Here is a 25594-nt window from a genome sequence, read left to right as displayed (position 1 = left end):
GCTGTATAATTGTCAATGGTCCCAAAAATGTGTCAAAAGTGTCTGATATGTCCGTCATAATGTCGCAGTCCCGATAAAAATTGCAGATCCCCGCCATTACTAGTAAAAAACGAAATAATAAAGATGCCATAAATCTATCTTCTATTTTGTAGACGCTATAACTTTCAACCAATCAATATATGCTTTTTTGCAATTTTTATTACCAAAAATATCTAGAATAATACATATCGGCCTAAACTGAGGAAATTTTATTTTATTTTTTTAATCAAATGGTGCTATTTATTATAGCAAAAAGTACAAAATATTATGGCCCGGATTCAGATAGGAGTTACGACGGCGTATCTCTGGATACGCCGTCGTAACTCTGAGTTGCGGGGTCGTATCTATGCGACTGATTCATAGAATCAGTTACGCATAGATTTCCCTAAGATCCGACTGGCGTAAGTCTCTTACACCGTCGTATCTTTGGCTGCATATTTACGCTGGCCGCTAAGTGGCGCTTCCGTAGATTTACGCGAGGAATATGCAAATTAGGTAGATACGCCGATTCAGAAACGTACGTCCGCCCGGTGCATTTTTTTACGTCGTTTACGTTAGGCTTTTTCTGGCGTAAAGTTACCCCTGCTATATGAGGGGTATCCTATGTTAAGTATGGACGCTGGGCCAGCGTCGTATTTTCCGTCGATTTCGTCGTTTGCGTAAGTCGTTCGCGAATACGGCTGGGCGTAATTTACGTTCACGCCGAAAGCATTGGCTTTTTTGCAGGTTAATTTGGAGCATGCGCACTGGGATACGTTCATGGACGGCGCATGCGCCGTTCGTAAAAAACGTCAAATACGTGGGGTCACATGTAATTTAAATAAAACACGCCCACATCATCCACATTTGAATTAGGCGGGCTTACGCCGGACCACATACGTTACGCCGCCGTAACTTAGGGCGCAAGTTCTTTCTGAATACGGAACTTGCGCCCTAATTTACGGTGGCGTAATGTATCTGAGATACGTTACGCCCGCCGATAGATACACTATTGTATCTGAATCCGGGCCCAAATATTTTTTTCAAAACGGTCGCTATTCTTTTGTTTATGGCGCAAAAAATAAAAACCGCAGAGGTGATCAAATACCACCAAAAGAAAGCTCTATTTGTGGGAAAAAAAGAACGTCAATTTTGTTTGGGTACATCGTCGCACGACCGCATCGTGAAAAATGGTGGTCATTGAGCAGCCAAATCTTCCAGGGGTGAAGTGGTTAAAATCAAATTGAATAAAATAGACTAAAATAGAACAAAAGAAAGGGGGACCTCGTGTTCCTCTGAGGCCTCTGTAGAAGCTTGGTGTCATCAGGAGAGCAGATGTCTAATTGGACACTGCTGCCCTGGATTACCTCAGCAGCCATCTTTAGTAGGGGCAGTGCTAATAAAAAGCACTGTGCCCCTTCAGTTGGCGTGCACATGTGAAGTGGCTAGGTCAGGTACTGGAACTCGCTGGTCAGGGACAGTGTGGTAGAGCAGGGAAAGGTTCCTGAGGAGGAGTGACAGAGTAGGGACTGCTGTGCCAGTTCAGAGAGGCCCGGAGCAAAAACCAGCAGCATAGGCGCAGGGCCGGCCATGACGGGGTTAAAGAAAAGCCCTGCCATGGTCGGTGGGAGGGGTTTGCAGTGAAGGAGAGCGGTGGGAGGGGAGGTTATAAATCACCCCTCCCACGCTTCCCGGGTTAACACGCACGAGGGGCGAAGTTTCCCACCCACCCTCCCTTTGCTGGTTGGTTTGAGGGGGCAATTGGTTTATGGGGGTAGTAACGGGTATGTGATATGGTGTTTGTGGTCTGGGGTGCTTTCCTGTTTTTCTTTTTTCTGTCTTTCCACACAGGTGCGAAATTATGATGTCGTGGCGGCGGCGGGTGTTTTGGACTTTGCAGGAGAAGAAATTACCCTAAAGTGGATGCCATTACCCAGAGGTGGTATGGGTTCTGAAGGGGCTGGTAGTCCAGTCTACCAAGGTGTAGCTGGGAAGTGGTTAATGGGGGCACTGCGGTCAGGTAAGGTCGTCTCTGAGTCAGCTTGTCGGCTTGAGGCCTAAGACCAGATTTAGGTATCGCAGTGCTCATAAAGGTTTAGCATGGTTAAAAATGGTTTAATGTGCCTGCAAAGTCCAGCACCAGTAGTGTTAATATTGTATTTCAGGTTTACTTATGTTTATATGTGGAAATGTTATTTAATGTGATTTAATATTTAAAAAGGTTATTTAAAAATAAATGGAGGCTGCTACGGCCAGTTTTTTACTCCAAAGATTACAGTAGTGGTCTCAGTTATTTATTAAGGTAAAAGTTGAGTAAAATGTGGGTCTTAGCAGATAAGGGTTTATGTATTTATACCATAGTCAAGGCTTGTTATATAGACTCTGTTACCACCGTGTAAGAATTTTGATAATAATATACAGTACTGCGATCTGTGGTCTCATTGTGAATTCTTTCCTCTCATGGTACCAATTGTTGGCCCTGCTCACAAACGCAAATTTGTTTTCTAGAAACGCAAAGCCATCCCTGAACAGTGAAGTCAGCCATTTTGTCAGAATTATGACAATACAGCCAATAAGTTCACTGTAAATGTCTGAGTTAAATATCAATACAAAAATGACGTTGCCGGGATATGTATGGCTGTGACCTATCTTACCATTGGCTGGCTTCCTCTTGTCTGAAGGGTGGTAGTTCTATGGTAAGGTTTGATTTCTTGTCCTGCATCATAACTTTAAGTTTCTGAGCCAAGGACTCATCTTTAGAGTAGAACATCAATTCCAGCTGACACGTCCCGGAACTCCCAGAATACAAAGGACTCAGTAGCTGGGCCTCAATGCAGCTCTCTGAGAACAGGCTTGTGTTTAGAAGAAGAATTCCATCTGTAACAGAAATGGATTTCAAAATAATATTGAGTTTAGTATCAAACTCCATAAATGATAAAAAATAATAAAAAAAAAGATCCAGTATAGCAGAAAATGTAATGCCATTAGTTGCTAAACTGCATAGCCAGGTAATGCAGTTGATCCACAGCTAATTCCAGACTGATGCTGCGTACACACGGTAGTTTTTTGTGATGAAATAAAACAACTTTTTTCATCATGAAAAAAAACAATGTTTTTCATCATAAAAAAAAACAATGTTTTTCATCATGAAAAAAAAACGAAGTTTTTCTAACTTCATCATAAAAAAAGACATTGCCCACACACCATTGTTTTATGAAAATGCTCTAGCAAAGCGTGGTTACGTACAACACGTACAACGGCACTCTGTTCCATTCAAGCTCCCGTCTCATAACTTGCTTCTGAGCATGCGCGGGTTTAAAATGTCGTTTAAAACGTCGTTTTAGCCCACACACGATCATTTTTTATGACACAAAAAACAACATTTTTAAAAACGACATAAAAAATTGAAGCATGTTCGAATTTTTTTTTGGTCGCTTTTTAGAAGACAAAAAACGATGTGAAGCCCACACACGATCATTTTAAATGATGTTTTTAAAAACGTTGTTTTATTTCATCACAAAAAACGACCGTGTGTACGCGGCATGATACTTAGCAATTTGAATCCTGGCTAGTGATAATATCTATGGGCATCTTTAGGAAAGCAAATAAATACAGTTCTCGTTTTATAAATTAAGAAATTTGAAAATAAATATTGTACATATTCCTGAGTGGAAATAATGAGCAAGAGATTTAGAAGAGACGAAGTTGGAAGCAATATAATACAATATCAGCATCTGCCTACAGCCAAAATAGTGTTGGATTCTAGTCTTAAATAATCTTCCATTTATTTCCCTAATTATTTTTAGTGACTCGCTCTCTCGATAACCATTATCAGGGAGAAAACCTGAAGCCAAAGTTATTTGCATTCAAAGCAACTCTTTCCTTTTCCATTGTTTACTTTAATTAATTGTAGATAGATTTCCCTAATTAATTTTTGTGATCAGCCTTATCTATAAACATTTGCAGGGTGAAAACCTGAAGTGAATATTATCTACCTTCAAAGCAATGTTTTTCAGAAATCGCTGGCAAATACTGTATCACATGCCATAATTGATGAACAAAAATTCTACTCCAATCTGTCCCTAGAAAGTTTTTTTCTGGCTGGGTACCACCAGGCAGTCTTAATGCAAGGGCACTCCTGGGCACTTTCCTGGGGGCCCCAGATGAATGAGAGACCCATGATAGTATTGCATTACATCATATTCACCAACTGTCCCAGATTTGTCAGTCACGCTTTTTTACTAAGCTGCCCCACGATGGGCGTGCCCCAAGCAGTGTCCTGGAACCCGTAGTGTGCCCTCCTGATCACAGTATTGTGCCCTCCTGACACCACTGTACTGTGCCCTTCTGCCTCCACACCTGTACTGTGCCCTTCTGCCTCCACCCCTGTACTGTGCCCTTCTGCCTCCACCCCTGTACTGTGCCCTTCTGCCTCCACCCCTGTACTGTGCCCTTCTGCCTCCACCCCTGTACTGTGCCCTTTGTGTTGATTAGTCTTTGATTTATGGAATCCGTTCTTATTGTTTAAAATACATTTTATTGAAAATACTAATAAATATATGTTTAATTCTATCAACTATTTATACTTTAATTCTTGAGAGTAGGTGCGTAAATTGGCACCAGATGGTAGGGGCCCAGTGCATTACTTAGCTTAGAGGCCCATGATGCTATTAAGAGGTCCTGGGTACCACAATCTACTCCTCTGGTACCCAACCTGCGTGTATTAAATATGTGGCCCTCAAGTCAGTAGTTACTGCTTTCCATGCCTGGTTGCACAGCGAACGATTTGCTGTGCTCACCTCAAAATCCTATTCTCTGCGATCAATGGAGGACACAACTCTGCTCTAGATCATCACTTACTGGGTATAGTACCACCTGCAGGAGGCAGCAGATAAACTAGAGGGTGCTGTGTCTTCCAATAATGGCAGAAAAGAGGATTTTGCAAAAAATCGTGTTTTCTCTTTTGTTTATTGGAAGGTACAGCTCTGTTTTAGATCATCGCCTACTAGGACATTCCAAAGCATTGCCACAAAAAGGTAAAAAAATAAAACGAAAAACCAGACTAACCATCTCAAACAAAACCATATGTACCAGTCAGACTGCCATCTGTAGAACTTTACGCCTAAATCCGACACTTGCTGATGCTGCCACATCCACCTTGTAAGATTTGAATAAATTGATGACTCCTTACAAATCTGAGAAATGAACGCTTGATAGTGGAAAGGCCAGGCACAGATGAGAGGTTTAAGCACCAACCCGCTACCACATCTCCTCCTGACTGCTTGCCACAAATGACAGCTTCCTGTTCCTTTGCTCAATAAGGAGCCTGACCAAATACGGACATAATGATATTTGGCCAATGACTTCATCTAGGATGCCCTGTGATGTTACCGACCAAATATGACCATATACATTTTTGGTCAAATACAGAACCCATTGGACCCCGTCCATTTGTTTATATTTAGCAGTTTGTAGGCAGGTTGCTTACAGAAATGCTAGTTCAGTTAGTTGCTGGCCTAGGCTGGGGGGGGGGGGGGACATGTGCTAATGTGTGTGCTGCTGTTCCCAAGCTTTTTCGATCCACGAGCCTGCCCACCTGTGATTTAAAAAGGGGGAAGGCTGAAGTCCGCGGGCCATTCTTAGCCCTAAACGTTGTTACTGTTGTGGAGATTAGCTGCTATACCTTGTAGTCTATCAGAGGCCCCGGGAGATGTTGTGTGTCAGTAATTGTTAAAGAGGGCTGGAGAGAGCACTGACTTGGGAAAGAGTTGTAATGGCATTACTGATCTCTAACAGTTTCTTGTAATGTACACTGTCTCTGGCTGCCCTGTACATAGGGTGATTGCCCGGGACAGTCCCGCATTTTGCAGGTCTGTCCCGGGCACATTCATTCAAGGACAATACAGTATTCCCCCCCCCCCCCCCCCCCCCGGGCCAATCTGAGTAGGGAGGGTGTCCCTGAATGGTAGTTTGGAAATGTGGTCACCCTACCTGTACAGCATCTTCTCAGTTCCCAACCATGCCTGTAGCAGGTCTTTAGTCTTTGGCCATCTCCTGTTGCAGGCCTGCAGTCTCCAACCATCTACTGTAGTATGTCTAGTTTGACCATTTTCTGTAGCATCAATTGAACCGATCATTTCATATGAATCTTTGGGGGCACACTCGGGGGAAACCCTATATTAAGTAAGTTAACCATCTCTGTACTAGGATCTTGAATAGCATAGGGAAAATGGGACCAAGCTGCAAGTCAAAGATACCCCAGCTCTCCATGTGATTGGCATTTGTCTCTGCTCTTTGCATATGTCATTGACATAAGAAATTTCTGCCTTTAAAAAAAAAAATCTATATTTAGCACACAAGAAAGAAAATACAAAGATGTGAGTTACAATCACATTTCACACAAGTCTTGAATGAGTGTTTTTCTGTGAGTGTGACATCCCTGCATATCAAGCCTGCCTCCTACCTTATCTATGGAGCGGAGAGTTTTCACGTCACTATCAGCTGAGTTCCCCATCAGGACTACTTTTCCATTCACCCTCATCCACCCATGGGATCCCTATGAAGAGCACTATATCACAGATTATCTCCAGAGATACCAGACTCCACATTGGTCCAGCTCTGTCTTGTATACACACTTTTGTTCTATGAGTGACACTTTAAAATCAATGTTAAAGTACAACTTCTCAAGTTTGTTTAACTTTCATCAGAACTGCTGACTTTTCAGGGCTGGACTGGGACAAAAATTTGGCCCTGGACTTCATCCAGACTGGCCCACTTTGACAGGTCTCTCCAATGGCAGCCAGACAACTCCCACATCCCCCCCCCCCCGGCCACCCAAGCCCCCTCTCCCTCATCACTAGCCATTCTACTTTATTAGAGTAGAACGGCTGGTACTCTTATAGGCAGTACCAGTGGGGAAGCTAGACATTATTTCACCTGGGGCAAAGAATCAGTTTGGTGCCCCCCCTTATGGGACAAGATTAGGCAGAAGTGAGAAACTCCCAGGCTACAGCTGTTGAGTCAGCTCTCTGTCCCCTCCCCCATGCTCCTCTGTCGTCGTCCCTGCTCCTCTGGTCCTCCCCCTGTTTCTCTGTTCCCCCCAGGTGAGCACTGCAAGAAGGTAGAGACAGAGGAGTGGAGGGGGGCGGCGGTCTGCTGTCACTGAAGCCGGCCCACTGAGCCATCGGCCCACCGGGAAACTCCCTGTAGTCCCAATAGCCAGTCCATCCCTGACTGTGCCCTTCTGCCTCCACCCCTGTACTGTGCCCTTTGTGTTGATTAGTCTTTGATTTAAAGAATCCGTTCTTATTGTTTAAAATACATTTTATTGAAAATACTAATAAATATATGTTTAATTCTATCAACTATTTATACTTTAATTCTTGAGAGCAGGTGCCTAAATTGGCACCAGATGGTAGGGGCCCAGTGCATTACTTAGCTTAGAGGCCCATGATGCTATTAAGACGGTCCTGGGTACCACAATCTGCTCCTCTGGTACCCAACCTGCGTGTATTAAATTTGTGGTCCTCAAGTCAGTAGTTACTGCTTTCCATGCCTGGTTGCACAGCGAAGGATTTGCTGTGCTCACCTCAAAATCCTATTCTCTGCGATCAATGGAGGACACAACTCTACTCTAGATCATCACTTACTGGGTATAGTACCACCTGCAGGAGGCAGCAGATAAACTAGAGGGTGCTGTGTCTTCCAATAATGGCAGAAAAGAGGATTTTGCAAAAAATCGTGTTTTCTCTTTTGTTTATTGGAAGGTACAGCTCTGTTTTAAATCATCGCCTACTAGGACATTCCAAAGCATTGCCACAAAAAGGTAAAAAAATAAAACGAAAAACCAGACTAACCATCTCAAACAAAACCATATGTACCAGTTAGACTGCCGTCTGTAGAACTTTACGCCTAAATCCGACACTTGCTGATGCTGCCACATCCACCTTGTAAGATTTTAATAAGTGAATAAATTGATGACTCCTTACAAATCTGAGAAATGAACGCTTGATAGTGGAAAGGCCAGGCACAGATGAGAGGTTTAAGCACCAACCCGCTACCACATCTCTTCCTGACTGCTTGCCACAAATGACAGCTTCCTGTTCCTTTGCTGAATAAGGAGCCTGACCAAATACGGACATAATTATATTTGGCCAATGACTTCATCTAGGATGCCCTGTGATGTTACCGACCAAATATGACCATATACATTTTTGGTCAAATACAGAACCCATTGGACCCCGTCCATTTGTTTATATTTAGCAGTTTGTAGGCAGGTTGCTTACAGAAATGCTAGTTCAGTTAGTTGCTGGCCTAGGCTGGGGGGGGGGGGCATGTGCTAATGTGTGTGCTGCTGTTCCCGAGCTTTTTCGATCCACAAGCCTGCCCACCTGTAATTTAAAAAGGGGGAAGGCTGGAGTCTGCGGGGCCATTCTTAGCCCTAAACGTTGTTACTGTTGTGGAGAAGGACTGCTATACCTTGTAGTCTATCAGAGGCATCGGGAGATGTTGTGTGTCAGTAATTGTTAAAGAGGGCTGGAGAGAGCACTGACTTGGGAAAGAGTTGTAATGGCATTACTGATCTCTAAGGCCCCGTACACACGTCCGAGAAACTCGACGAGCAAAACACATCGTTTTGCTCGTCGAGTTCCTTGTGAAGCCGCCGAGGATCTCGGCGAGCCAAGTTTCCCCATTGACTATCGAGGAAATAGAGAACATGTTCTCTATATGGCTCGACGAGTTCGTCGTCGGTTTCCTCGGCCAAAAGTGTACACACTCGGCAGAATACGGCTCCCATCGTGTTTCTGGCTGAATTCTGCAGAGAAACCCAGTCGTGTGTACGGGGCCTCACAGTTTCTTGTAATGTACACTATCTCTGGCTGCCTTGTACATAGGCTGACCATGTGTCATGGATTGCCCAGGACAGTCCCGCATTTTGCAGGTCTGTCCCGGGCACATTCATTCCAGGACAATACAGTGTCCCGGAATGAAACCGACACAGCCAATCCCCCCCCCCCCCCCGGGCCAATCTGATGTCCCCAAAAAGGCAGCCACATCACCGCTTTACTAACTGACAGTACTTGTCCTGGCCAGGAACGCCTGGAGGAGCAAATCCCTCCCCCTGCTTGTGATTGGAGAAATCATATATCCCGCCTCTTGTGTCCAATCACTGTGCTGTGATTCGTTACAGCACAAGCTGATTTTTGGGTAGGGAGGGTGTCCCTGAATGGTAGTTTGGAAATGTGGTCACCCTACCTGTACAGCATCTTCTAAGTTCCCAACTATGCCTGTAGCAGGTCTGTAGTCTTTGGCCATCTCCTGTTGCAGGCCTGCAGTCTCCAACCATCTACTGTAGTATGTCTAGTTTGACCATTTTCTGTAGTATCAAATGAACCGATCATTTCATATGACCCTTTGGGGGCACACTCGGGGGAAACCCTATGTTAAGTAAGTTAACCACCTCTGTACTAGGCTCTTGAATAGCATAGGGAAAGTGGGACCAAGCTGCAAGTCAAAGATACCCCTGCTCTCCCTGTAATTAGCATTTGTCTCTGCTCTTTGCATGTGTCATTGACATGGTTAGAAATGCCTTTAAAAAAAAATGTAGCACTCAAGAAAGAAAATACAAAGATGTGAGTTACAATCACATTTCACACAAGTCTTGAATGAGTGTTTTTCTGTGAGTGTGACATCCCTGCATATCGAGCCTGCCTCCTACCTTATCTATGGAGCGGAGCGTTTTCACGTCACTATCAGCTGAGTTCCCCATCAGGACTACTTTTCCATTCACCCTCATCCACCCATGGGATGCCTATGAAGAGCACTATATCACAGATTATCTCCAGAGATACCAGACTCCACATTGGTCCAGCTCTGTCTTGTATACACACTTTTGTTCTATGAGTGACACTTTAAAATCAAGTTTAAAGTACAACTTCTCAAGTTTGTTTAACTTTCATCAGAACTGCTGACTTTTGACACAAATTTTAAATTTGCATATCAGATATGCAAAATATATGCACTGCACATTTTTGTAGAAGAAAGGAGTACATTTAAACGATGGAGCAGATTATGAAGTTTCCACTTTGTTTACATGTTTGGGGGATGTTTAACCACTTCCAGACCGCTGTACGACTATATACGGCCTAACTTTAAAGATACATATCTCGGTAACGGCAGCAGCTGCTGCCACAACCGAGGTATGTATCTTTACTGTCAGCGGTTCTGGTAACGATAACGGCGGTCTCCGCGGCGGATGCGCCGCGAGATCGCCGTTATCGGTGGCGGGAGAGGGCCCCCCCCCCCCTCCCGCCGCTCTCCCGCGCCCTCCGCCGCTTACCGGAGCCGTCGGTAGCGGCGGAGGAGATCGCGACCGTTCGGGAGCTGAGCGGGGACGAGACTGAAGGAAAAATCTCCTTCGCCCGTCCCCATAGCTCGGCTGGGCGGAAGTGACGTCAAAACGTCAGTCCCGCCCAGCCTCTTAAAGAAACATTTTTTTTTTTTGTCATTTGAAAAAATGACATTTTCCAATTTTTTTTTTTTTTTTCTCATTTTAGTCTAAATATAAGATCTGAGGTCTTTTTGACCCCAGATCTCATATTTAAGAGGACCTGTCATGCTTTTTTCTATTACAAGGGATGTTTACATTCCTTGTAATAGGAATAAAAGTGATCATTTTTTTTTTTTTTTTTCCCAGTGTAAAAAATAATAAAATAAATAAAAATAAATAAGAAAAAAAAAAAAATGTTTTTTAAAGCGCCCCGTCCCGACAAGCTCGTGCGCAGAAGCGAACGCATACGTGAGTAGCGCCCGCATATGAAAACTGTGTTCAAACGACACAAGTGAGGTATCGCCGCGATCGTTAGAGCGAGAGCAATAATTATAGCCCTAGGCCTACTCTGTAACTCAAAAAATGCAACCTATAGAATTTTTTAAACGTCGCCTATCGAGATTTTTAAGGGTAAAAGTTTGACGCCATGCCACGAGCGGGCGCAATTTGTAAGCGTGGCATGTTGGGTACCATTTTACTCGGCGTAACATTATCTTTCACAATATATAAAAAAATTGGGCCAAATTTATTGCTGTCTTATTTTTTAATTCAAAAAAGTGATTTTTTTCCAAAAAAAGTGCGCTTGTAGGACCGCTGCGCAAATATGGTGTGACAAAAAGTATTGCAATGATCGCCATTTTATTCTCTAGGGTATTAGAAAAAAAAATATATATAATGTTTGTGGGTTTTAAGTAATTTTCTAGCAAAAAAAAATGTTTTAGTCTTGTAAACGCCAAATCTGAAAAACACCCAAAGTAGAGAAGTGGTTAAATCTCCTTTATCAGTCAAAAAATAAATTTTTCACCAATTTCATATCATATTTGTGTTGTTAACTTGTCAATCACCTGTTTACTGACCTCCCTCTTGGTAGAACAATAACATCAACACATGCATATTTATATAACCCACAGATCAGTTCATGAATAAATCATCTCCCATTCCTATGCAGGTAGAACATGCCATTACAGAAAGCAAATATGTGGATAAAACAAATAGCTCTCTTTAAGTAGGGAATATATTCAACCTGGTTGAAAACTAGTGTATTACTCATGTAGATTATGAAGCTGGTCCATTAGGGGCTCAGTGGGGTTTATTTGCTAAAGCAAATCCACTTTGCACTCCAAGTGCACTCACTGTAGATTAGTGGGACATGCACGGAAAAGAAAAAAAACAGCATTTTTGCTTGCACATGATTGGATGATAAAATCAGCAGAGCTTCCTTTAATTTCAGAGCTTCCCTTCAAATCTACAGAGACTGCACTGACAAGTTCACTTTCAGTGCACTTGTAGTGCAGAGTGGAGTTGCCTTTAGTAAATCAATCCCAATGGCTCTAGGCCTCTAGGCATTAGGCCCTGTACACACGGCCGGTCCATCCGATGAGAATGGTCCGAAGGACCGTTCTCATTGGTTAACCGATGAAGCTGATGGTATGATGTGCCTACACACCATGGCCCATATTCACGTAGATCGGCGCATCTTTGAGCGGGCGTAACGTATCCTATTTACCTTACGCCTCCGCAACTTAGACGGGCAAGTGCAGTATTCTCAAAGCACTTGCTCCGTAAGTTGTGGCGGCGTAGCGTAAATAGGCCGGCGTAAGCCTGCCTAATTCAAATGTGGAACAGGGAGGTGTGTTTTATGTAAATGTTATGTGACCTGACGTGATTGACGTTTTTACGAACGGCGCATGCGCCGTCTGTGGAGATATCCCAGTGTGCATTGCTCCAAAGTACGACGCAAGGATGTATTGGTATTACGTGAACGTAAATGACGTCCAGCCCCATTCACGGACGACTTACTTAACATTGGTACGCCACATGTACACCTCATATACCTCATATAGCAGGGGTAACTTTACACTGGGAAAAGCCTAACGTAAACGGCGTATCTGTACTGCGTCGGCCAGGCGTACGTTCGCGAATTCTCGTATCTAGCTGATTTACATATTTCTAGGCGTAAATCAGCATACACGCCCCTAGCGGCCAGCGTAAATATGCAGTTAAGATCCGGCGGCGTAAGAGACTTACGCCGGTCGGATCTAATACAAATCTATGCGTAACTGATTCTAAGAATCAGGCGCATAGATACGACGGCTCAGACTCAGAGATACGACGGCGTATATGGAGATACGCCGTCGCATCTCCTTTGAGAATCTGGGCCCATCAGTTTAAAAACCGATCGAGTCCAACGCGGTGACGTAAAACACGACGACGTGCTGAGAAAAATTAAGTTCAATGCTTCCAAGCATGCCTCGACTTGATTCTGAGCATGCGCGGGTTTTGAATCGATTCTTTTGCGTACTAACCGTCGGTTTTGACCTATCGGTTAGGCGTCCATCGGTTCAATTTTAAAGCAAGTTCTAAATTTTTCGACCGAAGGATAACTGACCGACGGGGCCCACACACTGTCGGTTTGGACCGATGAAACTGAACTTCAGTCCGTTTTCATCGGTTTTGTCCGATCGTGTGTACAGGGCCTTAGAGCAGTCAGGTTTTGCACCCCTTTATCAAAATCAGTTTGTTAAAATTAAATGTGTGGGGTGAACATTAAAAGCAAGCAGCTGTGCATGCAATTAGTCAAAGAAGTGATGAAGGCTGAGACAAAAAAACATTGGCAAGCCAAAGTCTTCAATTCCCTTTAACGTGATTTAAAGTGGACCTGTCAGATACAAATATGCTTGCAACCATTGCAAGTTTTGCTATTCAGATTGTGACTTTACTACCAAGTGAGTCATTGAAATGCAATAATTCTGCAGATTGAGAGTTCTGACTTAGCTGGCTGGCGTATTCCAAACCAGTGAGTCACAAGGTAGTGACGCCAGGATAACATTGACAGCCTTTTGCATTAAAAACAAGCCAACAGTGCAGTTCAGATGCTTGCATTTGGACAGGTTCCTACAAGTACAGACATATGTTAAAAATACCTTTTCTCTGATAAAAACTGATCATACTATCTCCTTTAGATTTACCAACAGCTATTTAGCTGTAGGGACTAAAACTCAGGTTAAAACTCCACGGATAATATATTTTGCATACATACACAGGCCAGCTTGGCCAATGTGAGTATGCATATGTGATATCTGATCGGCCTCTGTAAAAGCTGTAAATCACTATAATATCCCGAGCTGCTACAGTGATAGCCATGGTCTGTACTACAGGTGAAACTTGAAAAATTTGAATATCGTGCAAAAGTTCATTTATTTCACTAATGCAACTTAAAACGTGAAACTAATATATAAGATAGACTCATTACATGCAAAGCAAGATAGTTCAAGCTGTGATTTGTCATAATTGTGATGATTATGGCTTACAGCTCATGAAAACCCCAAATCCACAATCTCAGGAAATTAGAATATTGTAAAAAAAAATGCAAGATTCTAGGCTCAAAGGCCCAGATTCTCTCCAGATACGCCGTCGTAACTCTGAGTGAGACGCGTCGTATCTATGCGCCTGATTCTTAGAATCAGTTACGCATAGCTTTGTCTTAGATCCGACCGGCGTAAGTCTCTTACGCCGTCGTATCTAAGTTGCATATTTACGCTGGCCGCTAGGTGGCGCTTCCGTCGATTTACGCGTCGAATATGGTAATGAGCTAGATACACCGATTCTCAAACGTACGTGCGCCCGGCACATTTTTTTACGTCGCTTTTTTGGGCGTAAAGTTACCCCTGCTCTATGAGGCGTAGATGAGGCGTACCAATGTTATGTATGGACGTCGGAACAGCATCAAATTTTTCACGTTTTACGTAGTTTGCGTAAGTCGTCCGTGAATGGGGCTGTGCGTAAGTTATGTTCACGTCGAAAGCATTGAGTAGTTGCGGCGTAATTTGGAGCATGCACACTGGGATACTTTCACGGACGGTGCATGCACCGCTCGGAAAAAACATCATTTATGTGGGGCCACAATAAATTTAAATAAAACACGCCCACATCTTCCACATTTGAATTACGCAGGCTTACGCCGGCCAATTTACGCTACGCCGCCGCAACTTACGGAGCAAGTGCTTTGTGAATACTGCACTTGTCTGTCAAAGTAGCGTAAATAGGATACGCCCAAAGTGTCCTGCTCTAATCATCTAGTTAAGCCATAACACCTGCAAAGGGTTCCTGAGCCTTTAAATGGTCTCTCAGTCTGGTTTAGTAGGAATCACAATCATGGGAAAGACTTCTGACCTGACAGTTGTGAAGAAAACCATCAGTGACACCCTCCATAAGGAGGGAAAGCCTCAAAGGGTAATTGCAAAAGAAGTTGGATGTTCCCAAAGTGCTGTATCAAAGCACTAGAAAGTTACTGTATGTGGAAGGGAAAAGTGTGGAAGGAAAAGGTGCACAAGCAACAGGGATGACTGCAGCCTGGAGAGGATTGTCAGGAAAAGGCCATTCAAAAGTATTGGGGACTTTCACAAGCAGTGGACTGAGGCTGGAGTCAGTGCATCAAGAGCCACCACACACAGACGGATCCTGGACATGGGCTTCAAATGTCGTAGTCCTCTTGTCAAGCCACTCCTGAACAACAAACAACGTCAGAAGCCTCTTACCTGGGCTAAAGAAAAACAGACCTGGTCTGTTGCTCGGTGGTCCAAAGTCCTCTTTTCTGATGAGAGCAAATTTTGCATCTCATTTGGAATCCAAGGACCCAGAGTATGGAGGAAGAATGGAGAGGCACACACTGCAAGATGCTTGAAGTCTGGTGTTTTTTCGCCAGCCCCCCGCAAAGTGGCGCGGTCACCCGGGACATCTGCTGCCTGGGGTCCCGCAGCGTCATTCGGCTACAGTGCAGCCATCCCTCTCTCTCCACTGACTGCAATACACAGTCACTCCTCGAGCCGAGGAGAGACACAACTGAGAGAGCCGTGCTGCACAGTAACCAGGAGGTAAGGAGGGAGGGGGAGCAGATACGAGGTGAACAAATGAAGTGATGGTTGAGGAGAGGGTGGTATGGGGATATGTGCTGGGAAGTGATTTGAGAGGGAAGAAGATATGTGCTAGTGGGGGGTCCGATTTCCCCCCCCCACATCTTCTTCCCTCTCAAATCACTCCCCAGCACATATCTCCATACCACCCTCTTCCCCCAAATTTAAAGATGCTATGTCCCCCTGTCCTCATCCCACCCTGTCCCCCTGTCCTCATCCCACCCTGTCGCCCTGTCCTCATCCCACCCTGTCCCCCTGTCCTCATCCCATGAAAATAACAGGACGAGTCTTAAAAAGGAAGGGGTGCGTCATATATAAAGTAGGGGGTGTGCGAGTTTCATCAGGCCTAGGGCAGCACAAAACCTAAATACACCCCTGGCATTGAGGCAGCGTGGCATGGGCCCAAACCAAGTACTGAGTACATATGCATGCTTCTACTTTTCAGAGGTCCCATATTGTTCTATGTACAATCCTTGTTTTATTGATTGCATGTAATATTCTAATTTTCTGAGATTGTGGATTTGGGGTTTTCATGAGCTGTGAGCCATAATCATCACAATTATGACAAATCACGGCTTGAACTATCTTGCTTTGCATGTAATGAGTCTATCTCATATATTAGTTTCACCTTTTAAGTTGCATTAGTGAAATAAATGAACTTTTGTACGATATTCAAATTTTTCGAGTTTCACCTGTAAGTGGCAAACCTTCTGCATATTAACCCCTTCCAGCCGGCTGCCTCCAGAACTGTCAAACTGACTATGTATTATTAACTTTTAGCGCAAAGGACAGTGTAACTGAGATTGAAATTAGTAGTAAAAGTAATCATAATACAAATAAAAAATCACTTGTATTCAGTCTAAAAACAGTTCACAAACAGATAATCAGTCCATGGGAAAATAATGGTGGGTTGGTAAAGGAGGCTGCTGTCCTCAGAGAGCCAACTCTGTATACAGCCAGCCCATCTTCTTCCACAGTAACAGCTCCCCCGGATGTAATCCCACTGTCTGTGACTTCATATCCATGTATTCCACACTGGTCCTGTTTGCCTTCCTGGTGGCCACAGGACACGCTGAGGACACACCATCTACACAGCCACGCACTGGAGCCCTCTGCGGACACCAGGAGCCCCTTGGACCACTGGATAACAGATGAGCCTACATCTTTTTTATCTCTTGTGAGTGTTCTGTTGTACCTTGTCAATAAAACCCTGATTTTAATACCGCACTTAGGTGGCACTTCCTGTGTTCTCCCCTTCTACCTTGGCATATCCATGTCACATATCCTAAGAGGCTATGGGGTTGATTTACCAAAACTGGAGAGTGTAAAATCTGGTGCAGTTCTGCATAAACCAATTAGCTTCCAGGTTTTATTGACAAAGCTCAATTGAACAAGCTGAAGTTAGAACTCGATTGGCTACCATGCAATGCTGCACCAGATTTTGCACTCCAGTTTTAGTAAATCAACCCCTACGTTTCAGAATGAGCCAAAGTATTGTGGTGTTTTAATCCAGTGTGCCTGGCAGGACTCGTGACACACTGCCCATGCACCACATCCAGGACTTGCCATCAGGGAGCCCGGTTGTAAAAATCAGGAAGAGACAACCGTCTCCCGATTTTTGGAGATTTAAGAAAACAGCATTGGAGGGGATGTACATGGCAAGAGCAGCAGAGGAGAAAATGAAGGTGCGGGATTCAATGGGTTTGTAAGTATGTTTATCCTGGATAAACAAGCATGGGTGCTCAACCTGTGGCGCTCCAGCTGTTGCAGCACTACAAGTCCCATGAGGCATTTCAAAGCTGATAGTATCACAACTTACTCTCAAAGGCAGAGGCATGATGGGAATTGTAGTTTAGCTACAGCTGGAGGGCCACAGGCTGAGCACCCATGCCTAAAGTAAGTGGCATATGGAAAGTAATGTTCAAGGGCGTGGCTGAAGTTTTTACTTCTGTTGCCTATTTTAACAAACAATAAAATAATTCCAATCAATATTTTGCAGATATATATCTGTATTACAAAAATAGTTACCATCAAGGCTTCTAGACTTGTTCAGAAGCTGTATCTGGTCTTGCAATGACAATTCTCCAACGAGTGTTCGCACCCAGTGTGGCTTTCCGTTCAGACTTGTAGATGATGTCCAAGAACAATGCGTTTGAAAGTCACATGATTCTCCTTCAGCATGAAAAAAGACATACCTTAGTAACCACTGAAAAAAAACACTATGTGGCTAAATAGTACATTTTGTAATAATACAGTATATTCAGATATGTTTAACCCATGGAACATCCAAAATACATAGTGAAGTGTTTTTTTTTTTTAAACAGCTTAAAAAATCAAGTCGTTTGATGGTGGGCCTTCTTGTTTGATTCTGGCACATGCTTACTTTCAAAACTTAAAGCCCAAATCAACTTTAAGTAACTTTTTTGGAGGAGAAGGAGGGCAAGGATGGAACTTCCACCATCAGACCTACCCAGCAAAGAAGTGACATCACTGCAGGCAGGAAACTGAGGCAGAGAGCAGGCTCTGCACAGATGTTCCAGGCTGACCAGCGGCACTGGGGGACTCAGGTGAGCTGAATATCCTGCTGCTGGTACCTACAAAAATGTCTTCCCACCACCTCACCTACTCTCCATACTGCCTCACTCCTCACTCACCCCTGATACTGCCTCATCCTCCCCTCATACTGCCTCACCCTCCCCCATATTGTCTCACCCACCCCTCTTATTGCCTCACCCACATCCCACACTCGGCTCCCAGCACACAGCGGGAGTCAATCGGCGGGCGCGGCGCGACTCGCGCATGCGCCGTAGGGAACCGGGCAGTGAAGCCGCAGCGCTTCACTTCCTGGTTCCCTCAGCGTGGATGGCGGGGGGAGCAGCAGAGAGACGTGCGATCGCTCGTCCTCTGCTGCGATCGGCGCTGGACTCCAGGACAGGTAAGTGTCCAAATATTAAAAGTCAGCAGCTGCAGTATTTGTAGCTGCTGGCTTTTAATATTTTTTTCCCATGGCACATCCGCTTTAAGGTGCAAAATAGTCTAGCACTGGCTCTAGGTACAGGAAGTAAATGAGTTAATAAGTCCATGCATGAAGTTCATGCTAGGAGCACAGCGGGACCCCATTCTATTACTGGGAGTGAGGTAACAGAGGTGCGCTGGACTGGTACAGCGGGCGCAGGCTCAGCACGTCTCTTCAAATGCAACATACAATTTACAGTGTGTAGTGACATGTGACAAGTCACTTCACAGAATAACTCTATCTTATTTTACTGTGACTAAGTCTCATCTCTACCGTGTTTCCCCGAAAATAAGCCTGGGTCTTATATTAATTTTGGCAACAAAAGACACAGTAGGGCTTATTTTTGGGGTAGGTCTTACCATGTAATGTGCTGTCTTCTCTTCCCCTCTCTCGACCTGCCTGTTAGGAATCCCCAGTGTGAACTTAGTTAAAATGCTTGTAAAATCTTGTAATCCACTCTATTACTGTAGTATATAATGTACAATGTGTATTTCTGTAATATAATTGTGCCAAATACCTTCATTATAGCACCGCTCTGTGCTTTTGTGACCTGCCGGAGCTCTCTTCCCTGCATTTATGTTACAGAAACACACACATTGTACATTGTGTACTACTGTAATAGAGTGGGTTATAGGATTTTAAACTAGGGCTTATTTTCGGGGTAGGGCTTGTATTGCAGTCCGCCTGGAAAAGTACGCTATGTCTTATTTTAGGGGTAGGTTTTATTTTCGGGGAAACAGGGTAAGTCGGGGAACTGCCTTAATGTTGGATTTTTCACATGACTGCAGTCTCCTCCTGGTCCTGAGCATTGATGAGTGCACTCAACGTGAAAGGTACCCCCGTGTGCAGGGTGAAGGGGGCCTTGCCCTCACACTGATGTTCTACAAGTATAGCATCTCCTCTGAAAACTTAAATCCGAAAAATACACATTGGTTTAGGTTTTTGGATTCTCTATATTGGCCATAGAGGCTTTTAAGAATAAACACATTCAGATATATCAGATGTAAAATGCACAAAACCGAATAAAAGATTCTCACCGGCTGGTTTGAGCTGAGATGATACAACGTCCTTTTCAGCTTCATTCATAGACATGCTAGTTATTGGGAAGCCAGGTGTTAAAATTGATTCAGCATGGAGTCCCGAGCACCAATCAGCAACTGTAGTAAAAATGCAAGGATACAGTTAAAATAATCATATAACCTACTGCTGCATGCAGAAATGTCTCAAGACAATATACTGAGTGATATATCCTCTATATTTTTAGGTATAAAAAGGCATGCTGCTAATATTAGAAAAATAAAAACACAGCAAGAATTTTGTTATAAATACAGCTTACTAATAAAAAACACACAGATGCATCAAAGCATCAAAACATTATTATCACGGCATACAAATGCTAACAAAAGAGAGAGAAACAGGATCGAGAAAGACTGAGGCCGAGTACTCACGGCAGGACATGTCCGATGAAAACGGTCTGCAGACCGTTTCCATCGGACATGTCTGGCCGGGGACTGCCCGGGGACTTCTGTTCGATGGCTATACACACCATCGAACAGAAGCCCGCGCGTAAACATTACGCGGGGCGTGTCCGCGGTGTCGCCGCGTCGATGACGCGGTGTCGCCGCGACAATGACGCGGCGACGTGGGCGGGCCGCCTTAAAAATGCTTCCACGCATGCGTCGAAGTCATTCGACGCATGCGAGGGATGCGGGCGGCAGGACATGTACGGTAGGTCTGTACAGACGACCGTACATGTCCGGGCGGACAGGTTTCCAGCGGACTGTTTTAAAACAAGTCCGGGAAACAGTTGTCCGCTGGAAACCTGTCTGATCCGTCCCAAAATGGTCCGCTCGGGCCAACACACGGCCAAACATGTCTGCTGAAACTGGTCTGCGGACCAGTTTCAGCAGACATGTTTGGTCGTGAGTACGGGGCCTGAGACAGAGTAGGAGGAAAAAAACCCATCAATAAATAGAGACTTATGGCCTAAAATCAGATGGAATTTTTCATCGGAATTCCATTCAAGCTGTCTTGCATACACACTGTCAGACCAATTTCCAGCCGTCAAAAACGCGGTGACGTAAAAGTTCAATGCTTCCAAGCATGCGTCGACTTGATTCTGAGCATGCTTGGGTTTTTTCTCTGTTGGAGTTGCACACAGACGAAAATAAAACATGTTCTATTTCTAAACACCGATGGAAAAAAATCCGATGGGGCCCACACACGATTGGAATTTCCGATGAAAAAAGTCCATCTGACTTTTTTCATCTGAAATTCCTTTCGTGTGTACGCGGCATAAGAAACACAGAAACAGAAAAATTATGGCAGAAAAAGTAGTGCATTGGGTATTTTTTTAGATCTGTGTTTGTCCCAAGCATGTTTGAAGCCATTTACCTCAATACCTCTGCTGAAAGTTTATTCCAATCATCAACTTCCCTTTTAGTAAAATAATACATTTGTTTTGGACTTTCGTCCAGTTACTTAACGTAACCACTTAGAGTGGAGAGGTGTAGTGAAAATTAAATGGCGGCCCCTTCAATATTACAATACTCAAGAAGGTATCGTTTCTAAAACAGCAATGTAATATGGAAAAATTGATATGGGAACTGTAAGCCAACCCGAATATAAGCCGAGGCACCTAATTTTACCACAAAAAATTGGGAAAACGACTCGAGTATAACCCTAGGGTGTCCATCGGCATGCCTCACTGTGCCTCACTTTGCCTCACTGTGCCCATGCCTCACCGTGCCCATGCCTCACTGTGCCCATGCCTCACTGTGCCCATGCCACACTATGCCCATGCCTCACTGTGTCCATGACTAGACTCACATTTAACATGGGAGTCTATGGAAGGGGTGCCCAACTTTGAAAAATCAGTGCTTCCCAGCCGTATGGTCCCCCAGACAACAAACTTTGCACAGTGAAAGAGAGTGGCTACATGTACAGCCGGCCAGTACCGGGTGCCCAAGTCCAGGAGATCAGGCGCAAAAAGGTGACTCGAGTATAAGCCGAGGGGGGCATTTTCAGCACAAAAAAAATGTGCTGAAAAACTTGGCTTATACTCGCGTATATACGGTACACCTTATTTAAAAACATTACATTTTTATTGTATAGAAAAGACCTAAAAATATGGTCATTCCTTGCATAATAAAATACATTACATACAGCATCATGTACATAGCTTCGGGCAATAATATAAAATAAACATCTCTAGGGTATCCTACATGTATTCACCATGAGATAAGCCTCGTACACACGTTCGGACTTCCATCTGACATTTCCTCTGGAGTAAGGATGAGCTCCGGCGTGTTCACATGGTACACGTACAGAGCCCGCCAGGAAGTCTACACGGCTCTGCGCTAATCACAGCCAGGGAGACATTTCCCGATCTCTGCAGCCGAGCATCGGGACAATGTCTCCCTGGCTGTGATTAGCGCAGCGCCGTGCAGACTTCCTGGCGGGCTCTGCACGTGTACCATGCGAATACGCTGGAGCTCATCCTTGCTCTGGAGGTATCCCCATACAAAGACTACAGTAAAACCTTGGTTGAGAGTAACTTGGTTTGAGAGCGTTTTGCAAGACAAGCAACATTTTTAAATAAATGTTGACTTGATATGCAAGCGATGTCTTGATATACAAGTAGCGTTTTGTCACAACTGAGTATAAACGAGAAGAGAGGAGCCTCTAAGTGTAGCAATATGGTTACATTTAATGAAGGTACAACGTTTAGCAACATATTGCTACATTTAGAGGCGCCTCTATTCTCTTTTATACTCTGTAGCTCCTGCTGAATTTTGCTTCTAATCCCCTTGTAGAGGCTTCCATTTGTGGATGGACATTTTATGGTTACACAACCTGGTCATATGGCTATAAACTTTTTATAAGAACTATAAACGGAAGGACTTATGAATAAATGGTTGTGGAACGAATCATTTGCATTTCCATTATTTCTTATGGGGAAATTTGCTTTGATATCCAAGTGCTTTGGATTACAAGCATGTTTCTGGAACAAATTATGCTCGCAATCCAAGGTTTTACTGTATATGAAGTCTATCAGTTCATAAAAATTACCTTTTGTGGTTTTGTAATAAGAGTTGCATTTTACCTGGATTCACTGTATTATCAATCTGACAGGTACCACTAAAGTATAAGAGGTCAAAGCAGAGAGAAGTGGTGACTAGTTCAATAGAATTATACCGTTACTCTGTGCTAACACCATCCTAGGGGCTTTCAAATCAGCTTCTTGAGTCTGTGATAATTACTATAATAAAAATCAGAGCCATAATTTAATTCATCAGCATATACTGTTGCCACATGGAACAATGTAAGGTCTCCACCCTGTCTGATCAGTGGGTGGCTGGTGTTAGTTGTTTCTGGTCTGCTAACTAGAATAGATAATTAACAATATTCACATGCATGAATAATAAACATTTAGTTTGAGTGGGGCACCATTAGGGCAGGAAGCTATACCTGCTTTGTGTCCCTTTATATAAATGCATGTTCATCTATCTGCTTATATATATATAAAAGCCCTGGTTCACACTGGTGCATTTTGACATGCGATTTGACATATCAAATCGCATGTCAAATCCGCTGCTTTTTCCGGCAATTGTACCGTCCTAATTGTTGCGACGCCACATCTGCGGCACTGCACCGATATCAAAAAGGGTTGCAATAAAAGTTTTACTTCTTAGGTACTTGTAGCGTTCACCCCCCTGAGGGGCTGCTGGGAATGTATCCAGGTCTGCCACAATAGTACAGAGGCTGCAAGTCACTCAAGCACAGTCTCTCACACAGCCACCAGCTCAGACTCAGTCTAGGTTGGCCTTCGCTAAATGGCGAATGGCGGTCCGGACCGCCAGACCGTCAATTTGCAATGCCCGATCCCCACTGCTCAGCAGTTATTTGCTGAGACTACCGGTATCCCAGCAACCAGTGATGTCAAACATGCAGCCTGTAGCACGTTTCCCAACCCAGCTCCTGCTCCCTAAAGCTTGTCCTTCTGCCAGCTCCTGCCCCCTGCAACTCCTCCCTTCTGCCAGCTCCTGCCCCCTGCAACTCCTCCCTTCTGCCAGCTCCTGCCCCCTGCAACTCCTCCCTTCTGCCAGCTTCTGCCCCCTGCAGCTCGCCCTTCTGCCAGCTTCTGCCCCTTACAGCTCCTCCCTTCTCCCATCGTCTGCCTGTGCCTGCCCGGCTATAGGACATATGCAGGTATGCTGTTCATTGGATGAGATTTATAGGTGCACTGTGATGGGCACATATAAAGTAAAGGGAAGGTCTTATGGGGCACTCTGATGGGCACATATGATGTAAAGAGGCACACTTATGGGTACATATGATGTAAACAGGCACTGTGGTGGGAACATATGATGTAAAGGGGCACTCTGCTGGGCACATGTGATGTAAAGGGGCACTGTGGTGAGCACATACAGTATGTTGTAAAGGTGCACTGTGGTGTGCACATATTGTGGGGGGCATATGAGAAAACCAAGAAGTTTGTCTAGTATCATTGATGGATGGTCTGCAGCTTTACCCTTGAGACTACCTTGTGTGTTCCTGAAAGCCGGTTTAATCCTGTTACTCACCCAGCTCTGTCTGATTCTTCTTTGGATTTTCCTTGCCTGCTTATCTCATCTCTACTACTGATTAATGTTACCGACCCTGGCCCGGTCTTTCGACACAGATTCTTCCTGCTGATTTTGTCCCTTACTGCCAGCACGATGCTGACCCCTGCCTGTCTCTGTCTGGCTGATACCGAACCCAGCTTGTTACCTGACTACTCACTTCTGCTCATCCAATCTCAGCATGTCCAAAGCTGCTCCAATGATTACAAAGGAGCCAAAAATGAAATTTACCTAGCACCATATACTAGGAGTGTGCTATATCTGTCATTATGCTCCAATATTTGCATAAAGGGCAGAGCTCATTACTACAGAGAACAAAGTGGCTCCTTCTAGTCTTGCTTTGTGTTCTCCTTTTTTTATTTGATTGACAGTAGCGTTAAAGTGGAGTTTCAGCTAAGGTGAAAAAAAAAATACACAAATACTGTAGCTGCTGACTTTTAATATAAGGACACTTACCTTTCCAGGGAGCCTGCAATATCGGCACCCGTCCATCGCAGGTGCCGGCATCCTCACTATGGGAAACAGGAAGTAAACCCTTGTGGGCTTTCTGAATGGTCCCGTAGTTTTCTGACACACATACACACACAGGTCCCAGAACGTGATGGGACTTTCCTAATCTAAGGATGCGCTGGTCCGGTCATGTAATTGGCTCCCATCGCCGGCTTAAGGAGAGAGGAGGGAAGGCAGAAAATCAATACCCCATAGTAAGTCTATGGGTCACATCACTGCCCAGGCATTGCAGCCATTGTCACTACTCTCTTCTCTTCACTGAAGCCTGTTGTTGGGGTGACCACATGACCAGACCAGAGTGCCCTTAGATTAGGTAAGTATACCCATCTTTTCATTACAGGATAGTTAGTATGGGGCTTAGAAGGGGGGTGGGAGCAGGTTCGGTTTTAGATAGTACTAACCCCGATTTCCACTTTAAAGCGATTGTAAAGATTGTAGAGTTTTTTTTTTCTATAAAAATAACAAACATGTTATACTTACCTGCTCTGTGTGGTGGTTTTGCACAGGGCAGCCCAGATCCTTTTCTTCTTCGGTCCCTCTTCTTAGCTCCTGGCCCCTCTCTCCTGTTGAGTGCCCCCACAACAAGCAGCTTGCTATGGGGGCACCCGAGCTGAGCCGCAGCTCCGTGTATCCATTAGGACACGGAGACGCAGTTCGGCACCGCCCCTCTCTCTCCTTATTGGCTTACTGACTTTGATTGACAGCAGCGGGAGCCAATGGTGGGAGGGAGAGTCCTGGGTGGCCGAGGCACTAGTGGACGTTGCTGGATTGAGAGGGGGCTCAAATAAGGAGGGGCTAAGGTGGGCTGCTGCACACATAAGGCTTTTTTAAAAAGAATAAAGAATTAAAGAAGTAAAGAATAATCAGGTCTCCACCCCTGCTAGACAGGTCTGTGTTATGTGACAGAGATGTTTAAAGCGGAGGTTCACCCAAGTAACATCTATATAAGACCAAATCCTTTATA

General features: G+C 44.4%; 1 protein-coding gene across 1 annotated transcript in view; it reads right to left on the bottom strand.

Moving 5' to 3' along the window:
• The window catches only part of LTK (leukocyte receptor tyrosine kinase), a 292808-nt gene that overhangs the window by 158565 nt on the left and 108649 nt on the right, over positions 1-25594 (bottom strand). The window contains exons 2-4 of the mRNA XM_040331968.1: positions 19534-19653; positions 17509-17652; positions 2673-2895 (exon numbers count right to left, since the gene is read on the bottom strand). Of these exons, the coding sequence (XP_040187902.1) occupies positions 2673-2895; positions 17509-17652; positions 19534-19653 (487 nt within the window). The remainder of the gene's footprint in view (positions 1-2672; positions 2896-17508; positions 17653-19533; positions 19654-25594) is intronic.

The sequence above is a fragment of the Rana temporaria genome, chromosome 13 (genome assembly GCF_905171775.1).
Source record: "Rana temporaria chromosome 13, aRanTem1.1, whole genome shotgun sequence".
Lineage (NCBI taxonomy): Eukaryota > Metazoa > Chordata > Amphibia > Anura > Ranidae > Rana > Rana temporaria.
Note: the sequence above shows the minus strand (reverse complement) of the source record. Positions and strands in the feature narration are given on the sequence as shown.